This window comes from Eptatretus burgeri, chromosome 13, assembly GCF_056783735.1.
Source record: "Eptatretus burgeri isolate ZD-2024b chromosome 13, Ebu_testis_v1, whole genome shotgun sequence".
Lineage (NCBI taxonomy): Eukaryota > Metazoa > Chordata > Myxini > Myxiniformes > Myxinidae > Eptatretus > Eptatretus burgeri.
Genome location: NC_140973.1, coordinates 60,061,655 through 60,080,012, shown reverse-complemented (window position 1 = coordinate 60,080,012; position 18,358 = coordinate 60,061,655). Strand labels below are relative to the sequence as shown.

The 18,358-nt window shown below is 44.9% G+C and overlaps 1 protein-coding gene across 2 annotated transcripts in view; it reads right to left on the bottom strand.

Annotated features, from left to right (window-relative positions):
* Positions 1-18,358, bottom strand: part of LOC147014587 (mast/stem cell growth factor receptor Kit-like) — an 84,429-nt gene that overhangs the window by 48,526 nt on the left and 17,545 nt on the right. Inside the window, exon 1 of one of the 2 annotated variants that reach the window (XM_085852656.1) lies at positions 15,674-15,830. The exons of the other annotated variant lie outside the window; for it this stretch is intronic. Within the exon in view, the coding sequence (XP_085708782.1) occupies positions 15,674-15,725 (52 nt within the window). The 5' untranslated portion in view covers positions 15,726-15,830. Of the gene's footprint in view, positions 1-15,673; positions 15,831-18,358 lie in introns of those variants that run through there. 2 annotated transcript variants of the gene reach the window in all.

The window sequence follows — 18,358 nt, the reverse complement described above, 5'->3', positions numbered from 1 at the left end:
ATATATCATATGGCCACCATTTTTTGAAGCTGCATTGGCTGGCAGCTTTTAGCCTCAGGTGTCGGCTCATGGCCCAGTGCATTTGGAATTATCCAAGATATATAACCACAATGTTTGATATATACACACAAGCAGAAGGCATGTTTTTGCCTCATGTTTTGTTTTTTTTTGCCGCATTTTGCCTCTGGGTTATTTGTTTTAATCACTTTTGGTTGTGATTGTGGCAGCAATCTATGGCCTATATACAGCATCGCACAAATAAATGGATGAACAAATTGTATAATAAATTAAGGTTTTGTACGTGATTCGTATTATAGCTCGAGTTTTCAAGGCTGATTCATGTGACAATACAGAAGGGTCGCCCGTCATAAGCATTTGACATGTTTTTGCTTCATGTATTTAAACTGGGTCGCAGTGGTCTTTTGTCAATACACCACCAAAATAAAGGGGTGAGCAATTTTTTGTGTACCAACTGAAGGTTTTTGTACAAAATTTCGGTTTTATCCTTAATTTTCAAAGCTGAGTAATGTAACATACAGAAGGGTTTTCCTTCATGTGGATAATCCAAATAAAGGGATGAGTAATTCACCTGATTTTTGTTGTTATTGAAGTTTTTTGTTGTTGTTGTTTTGTAGATGGCATCTGTTGAGATAATGTGTACATGACTGTGTAATGGAAACAGTGTATTTCGTTGACAAATAGTTCCCCTCACCACTAATCCTCCCCAGGGAAAGTTGGGCTGTAATTAAATTAAGGTTTCTGTACATACTTTCAGTTTTAGCCCAAGTTTTCAAGGCTGAATAGTGTGAAAATAGAGAAGGTTCCCCATCATTTTGATGGACTTTTCTGCTAGTAGCCCCATAAAAAGTAGTGCAATGTAGCCCCATAAAAAGTATCAGGTGAATGAGGTGGCCAAGCAATTGGTCCACGTGTACCGATCCACTTATCTGGGAAGAAAAGACATTATTCAATAATTGTCATCCATTCAAAGCATAGTGGTAGTGAGCACCGTCTTGCTTGAAGAAGGTGCTATCTGAAAGATTTGATAATTGTAGTTCAGCGACAAGGAAATTCTGCAACATTGCAAATTAAGTGGCGTTCATCATTGTCAGTTGCTTCTTCAAAAACAAAATAACAACGAGAATGAGCAATCAAAGATTGCATACTGTCGCCCAGACTTGTTCTGTGTGGTTTTATAGTACGTATTTTATAGACATGCTCACATTCTAATTGTAAATACTTTCTCGACGTACTATGTTGAAAAAAGAGAACGTGTACTACTGGCTACCACAAAGTGGTGGTTGTGGCCTCGCAGTTCAAGTATATATTTAAATTTAAATAAAATAACGATTTTAAAGATTTTTTAAAAAAACTCCAGAAGTTTAGCGCTATTGAAGCAGTCTACATGTCCAATTACTGCTCAACAGAGGTTTTTGAAAGTGAAAGGAAGGCTATTTGTGTTCTACAATGTTCAAGCACATAATTCAATTTAAATAAAATTAAGATTGTAAAAATCGTAAAAATAAATTCATTCCGGAATTTACCGCCATGGATGCCGTGTCTACGACACCATCCTGTCGAACACGTCACAGTTCTTCATGCCTGTTTTTGTGTCCTTGATTCAGATGTCCTTAAAAACAGGAAGTTTCTTGTTCGGAATGATTGTCAATTTTGTTTGACTGCCAGAAAGGCACATGGAGCAAAAAAATTTTCCCCACTCCTCTCTGCGCATGTGTTATCGGGACGAATCCAGAGCTAAAGTACTGTTAAACTGCAGGTTTCTTTTTCAATTCATGTTCCGATTAGTGTTCAAAATATAACATTCAATTTAAACAACTTGTTTCTCGAAAATAAACTGACGTTTGTAGACACACAGACGGAAATGAACCAATTGCTTAACCCCACTTTTCACCTCGTGTGTGCGGGGTAATTATGAGTGACAAAGAATACACTAAGAGTACACCAGACATGGATTTTGGAGACTCTTTCATGTTACTAGACTTCCTGAGATTTCTCTGTCCATCAAGTGTGGTAATTGTTGCTGTTGACTTTACCACTGATGTGGAATGTTTCTGAAGCAGAAAGTGTCAACTCATCATGAAACAGGGAAATTCTGGATTTAACAACAGTAACACAAAATTATCATTATCATCAACATAAGCAAAACATTATGAATTATGGTTTCATATCCTGTATTATGTAATTTACAGTTTGCTTCTATCATGTGTAAATCCAAAGTTATTAAAGTTTAAAGTCACACAATAACTTTCTAAAACAATTATTTCTTATTTGTGTGTATGAAAACACACACACACACACACACACACACACACACACACACACACACACACACACACACACACACACACACACACACACACACACACACACACACACACACACACACACCATCACAATCTGTTAGCAACAAGTGTTGAACCCAATTATATTATATTATATATTAATGGCTCTCCCATCCCATCATTAGGATGGGATGATGGAAGCATTAAAGAACTGCAGTTATGCTCATCAAGAGAAAAAAAATTAAATATATAACAGAATACAAAAAAAAAATAGCCCTGTGGGGGACTGACAGTTACTTCCCCAAACAGGCAGGGTGAAAATGAGGGATTAGGGGAGGGTGGCCACGGCCCTCTTTCTGGGGAAGATACAGCCATGAGAAACAAAACTTAAGGTTCGGACATGGTCCTCATGGTGAGTTTGGTCTGGATCTGCTTGGCGGTTTCTGAAAGAAGATTTTTGGATAAAATACCAATCCAAATCCAAATCCATTGGGACCATACTCTGTACAGAGCATTAGTGCTGCCGAAGCAGTCTCCTGGGCGATTGGGCACAATCCTGGATGGGTCGCCGCTCCGATGTAGGAAACTCAAATGGCTCAATCATCCAAGCAAGCCGGCACTCATTTTGCCGACCGCTGAAGGATGAGAGGCTGAGTCAACCCCACCGGGTATTAATTCAACAGTGGAGCGGGATTTGGACTCAGGACCCTAGGATCCCAAGCCCACCACACTAACCATTAAGCCAACACCAGGCATAAAATACCAATATTTTGGGCAAAGCACCCCCTTTCACCCCTCTTTGTAGGAATGCATCCAGAAAGCGAGCACAACCCCATGAGATCTTGCTGTCTTGATGCGTCATATAAAATTTGGTCCATATCGGTTCGGTAGTTTGTGAGTAGATGTTTTAGTCAAATGTTAACAGACGTACGGACGGATGGCCAGAACTGGAATCCACACTTATTTCGTAGAAATAACCTCAAAAATAAATACCCACAAACATTTAATGTTCTAGAGATTGTATTTATAGAATATGGCATTGTGTTCCAAATCTAAATTGTTATATATTTCAGGGACTGAATGCATATTTTGGGGAAAATTCCCATCTCGTTCATAGTTCAAGAGAACAACTCCCCGTACGACTTAGAACTGACTTGAACACACAAATGGAAAGTCCATGGTCCAGCACACAAAAGGTTTGACTGACATTTGGTTCATTCCATGCCAACTCACCTAAATTTCAAAAACCTTCCCAGGTCACCTCCTCAGATTTTGCTGGAAAAATTCGTAAATGTAGATCTATATGGCTCTACCCACCATGCAAAAGATGAGCTTTCAATTCCTCATAGTTTAAAAAATATCTATCTCAAGAGACCTTTGAAATTTGGCCCTAAAAATGCCAAATGTGAAAAATGCATTTTTTTCAATTTCAGGGGCTTATAATTTTATAATGAACTCCTCTAGAAAGTTAATATTGCAAATATTTCCTAATTGGCATCCAAATTTTTCAATTATGGCATCAGATAGCCTCTGGGATGCATATTTCTCACTCTATAGGAAGCTAAAAATTGCTTTTGGGCCAAAACGAGCTAAAATAAGGTGAAACTATAGTAGCCCTCCTGAAAATATGGAACAACTTAGAATTTTTTCCTCATAACACAGTGATTACAGGGTCATTATCTATCCATAGATACATTTTTGTCGGGATAATACAGTTAGGTGATGAATTATAAAAGTTTTACCATAAGACCTTGCCTCCGAGGGCTCTAAAATGGACCAATTTTGTCCCCTGGTTTGACCATGTGGCTAGGGGTTTAGGATCTTCATTTTTTTCTAAAGATTGCCCCATATAAGATGTGTCTACTGACCGAATAATTTTATTTTATGCCCATGGCTTCATTTAAAAATAAATTTTTATTTACATGCACAGTTTTTACAATTACTCACATTTTTCATATTCATGAGCTTATAAATCTGAAACTGAACACTCTAGCAAAGTGATACTGCAGACATTTATAAACTGGCATATGAAATTTAAGGATCTGTTATCAGAATGCCTGATAAATGCATATGTTTCTATCTGTAGGAAGTTGAAAATGCCACTTTGACAAAAAATGGTGAATATTCTCATGGCCTCCAGAAAAAAGAAAGATCAATGCTAGGTGCCATTACTCGACATTCTTTGTATGGTTGAGGCCTCTGATATAAAATCTGGTGGACGTCAGTACCAACTGTCACAGCATGACTTTATGTACAAGACCTGATTTCTAAGATGTAAAATTCTGTGCCTCTGAGTGCTCGATAATCATGATAATGAATGTCATAAAAGATGAAAGGTCATTAAAGCGTTTTCTAAGGTATAAAAACTACTAATATTCATTGTCTCTGTATATCTGTAAATAAAAAAGCTGCTACTCTCCTAATCAAATTTGTTCTAATTTATAATTTGCAATCACTTACGAAAGTAATCATTAGCATGTATTTATGAATAAATAACATCCTTATCACTAATGTCTAATAAGAAGCATAATTTAGCCTCATGCGCACCCCTGCAAGTTCACCTTGTTTTGTACCAAGTGGGCCAAATTGCCATATTTGGCTTCCTAAAACTAGGAGTATGTGCTTTCTAGAAACATTCTGATGCCACAATCTGAAATTTTGTATACCAGTTTATAAAATTCTGCAGTAACTCTTTCCTGGATAGTTCCATTTGAGATTTATAAACTTCTGAATATGAAAAACGTGCATGTAAATAAAAATTTATTTTACTATGAAGCCATGGGCGTTAGATAAAATTATTCGGTCAGTAGACACATCTTTTAAGAGGCAATGTTTAGAAAAAAAAATGAAGATCCTAAACCCCTAGTCACATGGTCAAACCAGGGGACAAAATTGGTCCATTTTAGAGCCCTCGGAGGCAAGGGCTTATGTTAAAACTTTTATAATTCATCACCTAACTGTATTATCCCAGCAAAAATGTATCTATGGATAGATAATGACCCTATAATCACTGTGTTATGAGGAAAAAAATTATAAGTTTTTCCATATTTTCAGGAGGGCTCTGATAGTTTCACCGTATTTTAGCTCGTTTTGGCCCAAAAGCCATTTTTAGCTTCCTATAGAGCGAGAAATATGCATCCCAGAAGATATCTGATGCCATAATTGAAAAATTTGGATGTCAATTCGTAAATATTTGCAATATTAACTTTCTAGAGGAGTCCATTATAAAATCATAAGCCACTGAAGTTGGAAAAAATGCGTTTTTCATATTTGGCATTTTTAGGGCCAAATCTCAAAGGTCTCTAGAGATAGATTTTTTTAAACTATGAGGAATTGAAAGCTAATCTTTTGCATGGTAGGTAGAGCCATATAGTTGTACATTTAAGAATTTTTCCAGCAAAATCTGAGGAGGTGACCTGGGAAACCTTAGGTGAGTTGGCATGGAATGACCCATTTATAAAATCAGTTTTCTATGCGTTTTGAAAAGTTAAGTAACAACAATCGCACTTTGAAAAATTTATACTATGGGAGGCCATGAACTTCCTCAATCAACAACTGCATCTATTTGACCCTTGTCGACTAAAGATGTTCACAAAAAGCGGAAAGGACCAAAAAAAAAAACAGTGAGTTTGCAGTTCTAAGTTCCCCACCTTGTGCTGATATCGTGGAAAAAAAAACGGTCAACAATACAGACAATGGAAGTGACCTTTTTATTTAACACTTGTTCCTCGTCTCTGTTTTAAAAAAAATGCAATCTCATCACCTCCGTGGAAAGGATTTTAAAAAAGATGTAATGGAAGTACGAGTAGAGCACAACAATGCTTCAACGGAATGCATAATTCAGATGTAAAGACAGCATTTGGCCCATTATGCCTGCATCATCTCATGTATACTGTAAAACCACAGAACGCTGCCAAATGACTGGTATGTACCAAAGGATGAGACATCAGAGTATGACGGTTATGGGTCATTCAAAAATATGCTTGGTGTTGGCTAAATGGCTAGGGTGGTGGGCTTGGGATCTGAGAGTCCTGAGTTCAAATCCCATTTTGCTGTTGCATTAATACTGGGTGGGGTTGGCTCAGCCTGTCATCCTTCCAAGGTTGGCAAAATGAGTTCCAGCTTGCTGGTATCCTGTGTCGGAGTGGTGATCCGTCCAGGATTGTGCCCAATATCCCAGGAGACTGCTTAGGCAGCACCAACGCTCTGCACAAAGTATGATCCCAATGGATGAATGGATGGTCATTCCAAAAGTTCAACTTTACCCTCCCCTTCCCACTTCCCAAATAACCTACATACATAACAGACAGTGCATTTGACAAATATTATTCATAATTACATGATTCCACATAATCTCCATTGTCTTCCATGCAATGTCCAGCGACCTCACAACATTTTGATCCAACACAGAAGTCTTTCTGAAGACGCATCTTGGACCTCTTACGTCTTCAAACAGAAGCAAAATGTCTGCCCCTATTCCCGTTGGAATATCATTTCATTTTTCCCGATTAAAATTTGTTGTTGGATTTCATGTGCATCTATATTCTGTGTCACCACAAACTGAACAACAGTTGAGGATATATCTTCATTGCTGAAGCTTTGTACCACGTGCTGGGTACTCCATTCCAATGTAATGTAATGTAATAAAGGGTGTTTTCAAAAGTTTGGAATCATGGGGATATTTATTTTACAATTTTATTTTAATAATTACCCGGTATTGGCTTTTTGGTTAAGGTGGCTGGTTTGAGACCTTGAGGTCCAGAGTTTGAGCCCCTGTTGACTGAAGTGGCATGTTTATTTATTCAGTGTTACGATGAATGAGTGGAATGAGTGTGTGTGCGTGACGTCGTCAGTAAGTGATGGTTTGAGATGATGATGGGAGATCCAAAAAGAGAGCTCAGGTGGATCTTCTGAGCCATGGGATTTTCGAGTCCTGAGTTTGAGCGCTGTCGTGCCGCTGAATTAATACCAGGTGGGGTTTACTCAGCCTGTCATCTTTCCAAGGTCAGTGAAATGAGTACCAGTGTACTGGGATAATAACCATTCAGGGTAACCTGCGCTGGAGTGGTGACTTGTCCCGGATTGTACTTGCCAATGAAACTGATGCGGCAGCCCTATGTGCCTTTATGGCATGAAAGGAATGATATATATATATATATATATATATATATATATATATATATATATATATATATATATATATATATATATATATATATATATATATATATATTGTTACGAATTCTGGCCCGCCAGGCGTGCGAGCGATTGCGTAACTCCAATCGCAACCGCGTCGCCCACCGGACGGACAATTCAGTCGTGACCCTCCTGGAACTACCGCCAGGAGCCAGTCACGGGTGGGGGTTTAACCTCACCACGATCGTGCCGATTGCCCACCCGTGCAGGATAGGGTTGCTCGCCAAATTCGACTGACCTAAGTACCTGCGCGAGTAGTCGACCGGGTGATCGTACCTCGCTGCAGGTCGGCCTTGGACACGAACCGCTTAAGCGGTCCGTTCCGTGCTACAGTGATAACCGAGCGGTGTTATCGCCGACCTCGACGGATCAGATTCTCTTCTTTACCCTGGGTGTTCAAAACCCACTACTAATTTATTCCGCGATTCAAGATGGCACTTTCAATGGGGAAAGAGACGACAAACGGGATACATTTCACACAAGGACATTTATTATTGCAAGCACATATTACACACACAACACAAGCAAGGAATCATGCAATATACAAGCGACAAAGAAAGTACTACTACCGACTACGATGATGTACAGTCACTTACACAGGTTTACCTAACAGACGGCGCCACCAGTTGCACACAAAAAAACAAAGGAAAAACCCTCCTCACAGGCAAGGGGGGTAGACGGTGTCCGTAGACCTTTATTGCCGTGGGCCGTGGATGACCGAATAGGCCCGCGAGACCGTGCTGGTTACCTGCCCCCTCGAGGAGCGACGGTCGGCGAGCCCTCTCCGGCACTCTCCTCTCGTGCGCGCCTCAACCCGGGACCACTGCTCGCAACCCTCACGACTTGGCGCCCAGAGGGAGAGACGAGGCTTCGCCGATCCAGAGCCCACTTTGACAATCCAGAGCCTGACTAATCCAAACACGATGATCCAGAGCCCAAAGAGTCCAAACACGACGATCCAGAGCCTGAAGAGTCCAAACACGACGATCCAGAGCCTGAAGAGTCCAAACACGACGATCCAGGGCGAAGAAGAGGAGAGCTCAAACACGAGGTCCACCAAGAGAGAGAAGCACTCGACCCCGACAAAGAGGAAGAATCCAACACGATGATCCAGGCAGGAGAGAGCTCATGGACCAGAGAGAGTGAGCTCGACCCTGGCCACCAAGAGAGAGAGCGAGTTCGACCCTGCCCACCAAGAGAGAGGAGCACTCGACCCCCGACAGAGAGAGGAAGATTCCAACACGATGATCCAGGCAGGAGAGAGGCCGAGCCCGCGCGCGGTCCACCCTATATAGCGCGGGGCTCCGCCCCTTCGCTCCACGCCCTTTTTGGCTCCGCCTCTCCTCTAGCCCTTTCGAGAAGCTCCTCGAAAAGGGGCGTTTCATCCTCACGGCCGCCTCACACCCCGTATCCACCAATCGCCAGAGAGCTCTCGCAGCCTCTCCCGTCAGCCCCGGCACCGCAAAAAAAGGCGGGAAAACTCGCACGCCGTTCTAGGCCTTTCACGGGGCCTTCGTTTGAAAACCTCGGACGGTCCAAAATAACAATAGAACAGAAAAACGGCTATCTCAAAGAGTCGCAGCCCGGTGAACACGAAGAATTCCCTTTAAACAACGGTGGGGACCTATCTGAACACTCACTTACCGGCATAGCTAATCTAAGGACCCTTTATGGTGTATTGCGAATTTCCACAGCCGTAACACTACACCCTCCCTTTTTTACAGACTTGTCCCAAGTTGTCGAATTTTCGTGTGCCATCATGTGTAAGTTCTCCCCTAGTACGTTTTACCTTTGGATCCTTGAGTGCGACATTCAGTGTATTCGTGTCCCCAAAATAAATAACCTACGGGCTGAGTAACTAACTAAACAAACCCACTCATGCAGACGACTTAAATAAATTGCCGGCGCTCAGACTCACATGCCGGGGGAGCAAAACACATTTACAATTACATCTTACCCTTAACATTATAATTGTACACTGTACCATGGCCCAGGATCGATGGACTCTGCGGGAAGAAACAACCGTCACAAGCAGGGGGCCAGGCTGCTTAAACGCAGTCCAAGGCCTCCCCCTTCTGAAATGAGTGCAGTGAACTGACAAACGTTGCATGGGCTGCCAGTGCAGTCCCGTGTTGCAGCTGCCAACAGGGCAATCCTTGCAGCTTGCGCGACGATCCCGGCGCACATGGTAATGAACAGGTGGGGGGGGGGGGGAATGCAAAACAGAACGGGCAAAATGAACGAGGGCAGCAGGCATGGGCCAAGGCAAAGGCAGGCAGACAAGGCATGGCAAGGCCGCTGTAGCAAACAGCCGGCAGATGAAGTGACCGGCACAGGCCTTGCAGCAAAACAGCCAGCCGATGAAGTGGCCGGCACAGGCCTCGAAGCAACCACAGCCAGCAGACGAAGTGGCCAGCCTCTTGCCTTGAAACGGAGGTTCGTGGAGGGAGTGCGGTGTTGCTGGCCACTCGGAAGGTGAGCTCGGACCTGCCTGACTGTCTCCCTCCCAACCTATCGCCTTTGCCTGTCTCTGTCCATACCCACCCCCTTAATTTGTAAAACCCAATCTAGCCCCAACTTATTTTTTTTGTTTTTTTATTTTTATTTGTACTTCCCCACTATAAATCGTCCCCTAACCCCCTTTATCGTACTTGTTCGGCTTACCTATCCTGTCCTAGCCTACTCCCAACCCCTGGGTTCCCTTCCTGGAGTGGAATGAGGGAGAGCTAGCATCCTGTGTCGAGGCCCAACTCAAGCCTCAGGATGGCCTCCTCAGACTTCAGCAATCTACTCAGAGTGGGTCCAGCGGCCCACAACGAGAGCGAAGGGATGGATGGTGTGGAGAGGTTCACTTCCTAACTACCCTAACCATTTAACTGTTAACTACCCCAGTGCTTTCAACAAGCACCTCTCACTTAAACTGCTGGTTCTAACAACCCAGATTCCCGTCGCCTGTGTTGGTGTCCTCACAAATTTCGGGCCATGCCCTCGAATTTTCCTCCCGTGCCCTCACACGGTCTTCATGGCTGGGACGCATGGCTCCCTTGGTAGGAACTACCCTCTGCCGATTCTCCTACGATGGCACCCCCGGGCACTACACTGCCTCCGAGCCTACCAGCTCCCTAAACACCGGATAGTGCCCTCTCTGGCAACTCCCCCTCCGATACCCACGTGGCGTGTTGGCGCCCCAGGTCCCTTTCTGAGGGTCGCCCGTGCCCAGTACACTGCCCCCGTGGCATATGGCGCCCCGGGCCCACGCATCATGCGGGCGCACCCGTGCCCACTACGCTATCCCGGCCCCCCATGGGCCCTTGGCCTACTAGCCCAGTGCCCGGGGTACCCACTCAGCGATACTCACCTTTCGCAGCCACGCTCCCAGCCCGTCAACAGGGCTCCTGCACCCCTCCAAGCGGGTATCGAGCCTACATTCCCACCAACAGCAAAACGACCTCCATTTTGTCAATTTGACTAGCCCCCTAACTCACATTACACTGACCCCAGGGTCCCTTGGGTGGGAATCACTCCTCTCCCCAATCACTCATCACACCATGCATTCCACAATCACTCCATACACTCAGACCCACTGGCCCCACCCACTCAACATGCCTCCTTCCCACACTTCTCAACCTATCTGAGCACTCACTTACCGGCATAGCTAATCCAAGGACCCTTTATGGTGGATTGCGAATTTCCACAGCCGTAACAATATATATATATATATATATATATATATATATATATATATATATATATATATATATATATATATATATTTGCTTAAATTGTGAGGAACCGACATACATACACATATCAATTCTTGTATGTAGATTTCTTTGAAAGTTTCTTAACATTGACACCGATTTAAGCACATTCATTTCAGATTTCATTCTTCAGATCTTCAGTGATATGTGGTCTCATGGGACAAACCACCGATTTCATGTGTCCCCAAAGAAAAAGGTCAAGTGGTGTTAAATCTGGACCATACATGGTGGGGGGGGGGGGCATTCTTTCAGTCAATGATATCCTATCTACCTCAAAAGCATCGTCTCAAAAAATAAATAAATAAATAAATTAAAACATAATTCCGATAATTCCTGACTTTTAAAACATCCTGTACTTTCATCGCCGAAATGAAACGGTTTGTGAAACTTGACATTTGCCGCAAATATCAGGAAATTATGAGAATAAACACCACACATCCACATGAACCACCTCGTCAATTTGTTGATAGTGCAAAAGCTGCTGCCCAGAGAGCAAGCGGTGTAACCTAGTGTCAAGTAACCTCCAGGGAAGACCAGACTGGCAGGAATTTGGAACTTGGCCACGGTGCTGGAGAAAAGTAACTTACTCTTTGCCAAGGACACCGTGGGACCTTTTAGTGGATCGGACACCCAGCTTAATGTCCATCTGAGAGACCACACATTGATGAATCGAGCATCGAACCGAGCTGTTAGGCAGCTGAGATGTGTAACTGCACACACCACTGGGCTATCATGTCAGCCCATACGTACAAACAAAACTTTGCGTTAATCTTGATCTTTTATTGAAAAAAAAAAGTTAAGAGGGCAGGTGGCAAGCTTTTTTGGACGACTGGTAGACACCATATCGGTGCACAGTATTAGTCAAACATGCATCACACACACATTACTAGAGCCGATTACACTGGCTCAAGCATCTTCCCCTATCTGGGTCTAAACCCAACCAAGGTTACTCGAACATCAACTGTATTTTCTCATCAACTGAACTCGAACTATCATTGCTCATGGAAAGACGTATCGGACGAAAAAAAACATGCCAAATGTCTCATCAAATGCCCTCCTTATTCGCAAGAGCAGTTGAACAGCCATCTTCACCTTTCCGCAAAAGATGCTCAGATATGCACCACATCCACTCACTCACCTCTGGACAAGCTCAGGTGTTAAATCCGAGGACATTGTCACAGTTTGAGAAAAAGCAAAATTAAGAAAAGGAATAAAGGATGCACAAAAATTCTTCGACTTGCACTACACCATGAACTATGAACCTTCCCAATTGGGATCACGTGGAACCAAAACTCCAGCTGCGCAATCTTCACATGTACAAACTAGAGAGACGTCGTGGGTTCCTTCATAGCCGTCGCTGGAACAAACCGCCACACACCTGGGAACTCAGGTGTGCACACGACCCACCACCTTGCGAGCACGCGATCCTGCGTCTGTTTACACTTCACAGCACGAACTGCTTACTCTCAGAGTCGATGGGCGTGCATGCGAGGCTCCCCTGGGTAGAGTGTATCGCCTTTTAAAACATTCATGCCATAACTCGATCATGTGACGTTTCACCAACATTTATGGTGAAATTAAGGGTTAATATTATCACACACACTTCATGCACTTCTTCCAGTTTTAAATTCATCCTCCGAGATCAGCGTGCCCCTGGAAGTGAGATTGTGCATTGCGATGCCATCAGAGATTTCCCCCCAAAATAAATAAATAAATCGAAAACAGAGCGAAACTGTATAGGTTGGAACCATGATGGTGGACAAGACTTCTGAAGCTGGGGGTCATACTGCTTGAGGATTTATCACCCCACGGTGCTGCCTTGATCGGCGACTTAGTTCTTCCTCCAAGAGCTATTCAGAGTGCAAATTGTAATCTGTCATGAGCTCGCATTACATTTATTGCACACACACACACACACACCCTTCCTTTTTGTCAAAACCTGGAACTTAGTCATTTTCCTGATTTCTGCGCTCTTCCATGGCAGCATCTAGAAACTCCTTCCCCTTTAACCCCAAAAGGATCCTCATCAACACCGATGCATCCCCTGTATGTGCACCTATTGTTTAATGCAAGTTGGGAGCAGGGAGAGGAGTGGGGTTGTGAAATGAAAACATGCGAAAAGAATGTTTCGCTTCCCAAAGATCCCCCCCCCAATGAGCCGCACAGAGTGAAGCCAGAGATGGAGCTCCAAGCACAGAACTGTCGAGCTTTGGCCAGGGAGCAGCTGGCAGGCTGCCCGTCATCCATCCGCACGCACGTGCCGGCCCTCGGCGGAGTCTCGAGCCGGCGAGTGTTGTGATAGGAGGGATCGAGCTAATTGAAGGGCGTCGAGTCAAAGGTGCACACCAAGTCGTGTAAACCACCTCCCTTCAGGTCTTTTGCTTGTCCACCAAAATGGCCATTAGCAAATGCTTTCTGGTTACCTGTGCTTCGTTAATCAATAATGGTCCAACGTGGCAACGGTCTCATCATTATCATTTGGACTTTTTGTCCACCTGTGATTTTCTTTAAACGGACCAATACAGTGACGATGCCATTCGTTACAATTTAAGGGGAAAAGGACTTTGCATCCACGCTGCGGTTTTCCGAACGCTTTCTAATCTATTTATGACATACGCAGAAATGTTGGAAATTTTAACTTTTACCTCCTGCAAACATGCCCTTCCATCCCCAGCTCACTCCCCCTGTGCACACTGAATAAATCGTGCCCCTTTAATGCACTGATGTGGACACCGAAGAATGTGGACAAGAATTTCTCACCTCGTCAATGGAAGAGTTCGGGAAACCCATTGGATCTGGTCCCTGCACCCGCAGACCGAGTGTGGAGACCTCTGATGAACTGAGCAGACCATGTACGGTGGGAGCTGTAGAACGGACCATCGCACGAGATTTTGGACGGACCAACGTCCGAGACGATTAAAGGGCATGGGAAATCTTCGGAGCAGTTTGCGGCGAAGCTCGTGCGGCTGCACCGTGTGCTCATCGTGCAGAGAAACCAAGCACAAGCGAAGCAGCGATGCATGTGGGTTGTCATAACGAGGTGTGCAGCCATCACAACGCATTCACATTGGTCTACCGGGTTCGAGCGGTCACCAATCGGTGCATCGGATTCTCATCCCCAAGATGAAAAACGAGAATTCCCATGGCCCAAGGTCGGCGGTATCACTGCTCGGATCCCTTGGCGAGCGGCCGGAGTCGGTGGATCGATTGGTGCGGCTCGCTGCTCGGCTCGAGTTGCCAGGCGCGATGATTCACCTTTATGTTGCGCGTTGTGTACATGACGCAGTGAGCAAGTCAAGCGACACACTGTCGGTATAAGGTTTGCGTGTTATGGCATGCTGGGTTCGACACCTAACTTTCAATCGTCCCGCAAGCAACGCGCAACCACTTCACAGTAACCAAGCACGCTGCTCACTGGTCCCCCTCTCCGAGCGACCGCGCTGCTCACTGGTCCCCCTCTCCGAGCGACCGCGCTGCTCACTGGTCCCCCTCTCCGAGCGACCGCGCTGCTCACTGGTCCCCCTCTCCGAGCGACCGCGCTGCTCACTGGTCCCCCTCTCCGAGCGACCGCGCTGCTCACTGGTCCCCCTCTCCGAGCGACCGCGCTGCTCACTGGTCCCCCTCTCCGAGCGACCGCGCTGCTCACTGGTCCCCCTCTCCGAGCGACCGCGCTGCTCACTGGTCCCCCTCTCCGAGCGACCGCGCTGCTCACTGGTCCCCCTGTCCGAGCGACCACCTCCGTTCTGCGACCATTTTTCACTGAAAACAATGACCGTTCAGAAGAACTATTCCCATAAATCTCCATCAACCAGACTCTGCTTGGAACGCTGAGAGAGTCACACCCGAAGACATGTCACCTACCCGGTGTCCATCGATTTATTACATCAGCAAGTGACGGTCACAGCATCCACCCCAAGTCGAGGAGGTCGCTGGTTCGAGTCATGCCAAACATTTATAAAATGGTTCGTGCTGCTTTCCTTGCTCGAGTCAGTGTATACAAGAAGGATAGCGCACGCACAGAAAAACCATAGGTTGGCAACACCAGCGCAGGCTTTCATGGACACGGTGGCCTCTTGCGTCGAAGTTTCTTGCAAGGAATGCATGTTATAATTATAAACAATAGTTTACAACTCACGTTTAATAAATAATAACAATAATATTAATAAGGTAAAATAAATTCGCATGTTTGAGCATCTTGCATGGAACCTCGAATTTTGCATTAACAACAAATGATAAAATGATAATTTTGGGGTTGAGAATCCTAAATGTCAACCCTTTAAAGTGGTTTCCCTTGTAAGCCAAGTGCTAATGAAAAGTTCACCTTTTTAAACCCCACGAAACGTTCACACACCATGACGGGCTGCTTTAAACGTACCGGTCCCTGCACCGATCTCCGCACGCTTGCACACCTACCCGAAAGCACAGCCGCGCACAGCAGCACTCGCACAGTCCACTTTGTAAGCATCGTGCGGGAAGCATGAAGGAACCGCGGCTGATGATTCTGGGGACCCAGAGCGCGTCCCTTCCACTGTTTATACAAGAGACTGCGAGGTGACGTCACAAAGGGGGGGGCGGGGCGGGGCCGAGGGTTCCCAGCCACTGCTTTGCCATGGGCAGCGCACCTGTCCGCTCCTTTCCCCCCTTTGTCAACCCTTTGGGCTGATCGTGGGAGACGCACCTCACAACACCTGTTACAATCATCGTGATATATTCGCATTATAACTATAAACAAGTACTGACGGCACAGTGTTACAGAGTGCCGTGATGTGTTGTCCAGACTCGTCCGTTGCCGAGTATTAATTAATCCATCGGCGGTGTCTTTTTACATGCTAAGGGTGAATCATGACATGATGAAGATATCTCTCCTTGATGGACAATGCAGGAGGATTGAGAAGGGGAGGGACAGTCAGGGGTGGGTATAAGTAAAAAAAAAACATAGAATCAAACCTTTCCAGTTACATCATATATACATAATCGATATCTACATCATCGATATCTACATCATCGATTGAAGACATTTTATTTGTAGACACTCGTTTGTCCATGTGGGAATGACGTAGATACTTACGCTCAGACTCCCTTTGGGATTTTAAAACCATTGCGGCTACAAGTCGTGACATATTGCTGCAGCTTGTTTAGCTTTGAAGGTGAAAAACGAATCGATAGCGTTAGTCATTTTAATAAAGAGAACACGGGAGGGTGGAGTGGGGGGGGGGAGAGGGGGGTTCTTCTTCATCAAGTGCTCTGTCATTCCGGGAAATCAAATCACAAGATGCTCGCTGGACACGCTCCCGACAAGGATCCAAGACAACCTGTGGACCCGGGCCAAACCTTGCTCTCCCCTCCTGCACACCGACCGAGTCGGGGAAGATTTAACGGACTTCAGAGCTTTACTTGGAATAACAGGATTCCAACTGTCGAATTGACCTTTCGGTAAACTATAGGATGAGGGACGGGCAGTCGGGGACCAGTATACAATGGAGGTTGTCATGACTACCTTCACAATCGGCGCGTCTTCCTGAGAGCAGACAGTTTATGAGACTTTCCAAAACTTGCACCAAAGGGTTAAAAAAAAAAGGCAACTCGAGTACAACCAGGAGACTCTGGAGAGGGACTCGAGGAGACTCGTTAAAGACGAGCAGAGTGTGACATTCGCTGCAGGGTCCGAATCCTGATTTTGCGATCGGTCCTCTGCATTGCCTCCTGTATCGATCGTTTGTTTTAAATAAATTCCATCATTAATTATCAAGTCCTGTGGATCTCCAACGCGAGTTTTCTTTGGGAAGCAGAAACATAAAACAGGTTCTCTTTTTTAAAAAAAAATCTTAAAAAAACAATCATACTTTGACGTCATCAAATTATTTTTGTCACCATCTCGATCAAATATTTCAATGTGCCAAGTGCCAAGTGCCAATTTAAATGCCAAGCCACGCACTTACTGATCACCCCTCATATCTCCTGGTCCTGGGTTTACAATCGGATCCGACGACAAAGTGCCGACTGATACAGCTCCAGCAGAAGGTGCTCTTTCCCAGACTAATCCCACAAGAAAGGGGGCGTTTTTACCAGTAGTAGTAGACGTAGTGTAGTATTAGTGTAGTAGTATCAGTAGTATTATAGTAGCAGCAGTATAGTCAGACAATTGGTTTAATTTACACATTCCCCCCCCCCGCCCACTCCCACATTATTATGATTTCGTTTCCAGCCGATGGCTAGGTTTTTCTGCAGGTTTTAGAGCATGGCTATGCCACTGATGCAGTGCCCCGTTTCCAGAAAGCTGGCACTAATTACACCGACCTTGGAAGGATGACAGGCTGAATCAACCCACCTGGTATTATTTAACGACATAACAGAGACTCAAACTCAAGACCATAGGGCCTAGGATTTTAAGCCAGCCACCTCAACCGTTAAGTGAGCAGGGATACAGAGGGATACACAAGGTACCTTGGCACAGGAGGAGGCCACTTCGCCCATCATGCATAAGCCATATCAACCACACATTAATTAAATCCATCTGTTTATCGACTTAATTTCACTGGGGGATGGTAGGAAGAGTGGGAAGGAGGGTACTGGTAAAGGCGCAGGTGATATACACGACATGGCCAAGAGTATGTGGACACCTACGACCCAACATCTCATTCCAAAATCATGGGTATTAATGTAGAGTTGGTCCCCCATTATTGCTGCTATAACAGCCTTCAGTCTTCTGGGAAGGCTTTCCACTAAATGTTGGAACATTGCTGCAGAGATTTGCTTCCATTCAGCCACTAGAGCATTTGTGAGGTCGGGCACTGATGTTGGGTGATTAGGTCTGGATCGCAGTCGGCGTTCCAATTCATACCACAGGTGTTCGATGGGGTTGAGGCCATGGTTCTGTGCAGGTCAGTCAAATTCTTCCACACTGATCTCGACAAACCATTTCTGTATGAACCTCGCTTTGGCACGGGGACAATGTCATGCTCAAACAGGAAAGGGCCTTCCCCAAACTGTTGCCACAAAGTTGGAAGCACAGAATCGTCTAGAATGTCATTGTATGCTGTGGTGTTAACATTTCCCTTCACTGGAACTAAGAGTCTGAGCTCAAAGCATGAAAAACAG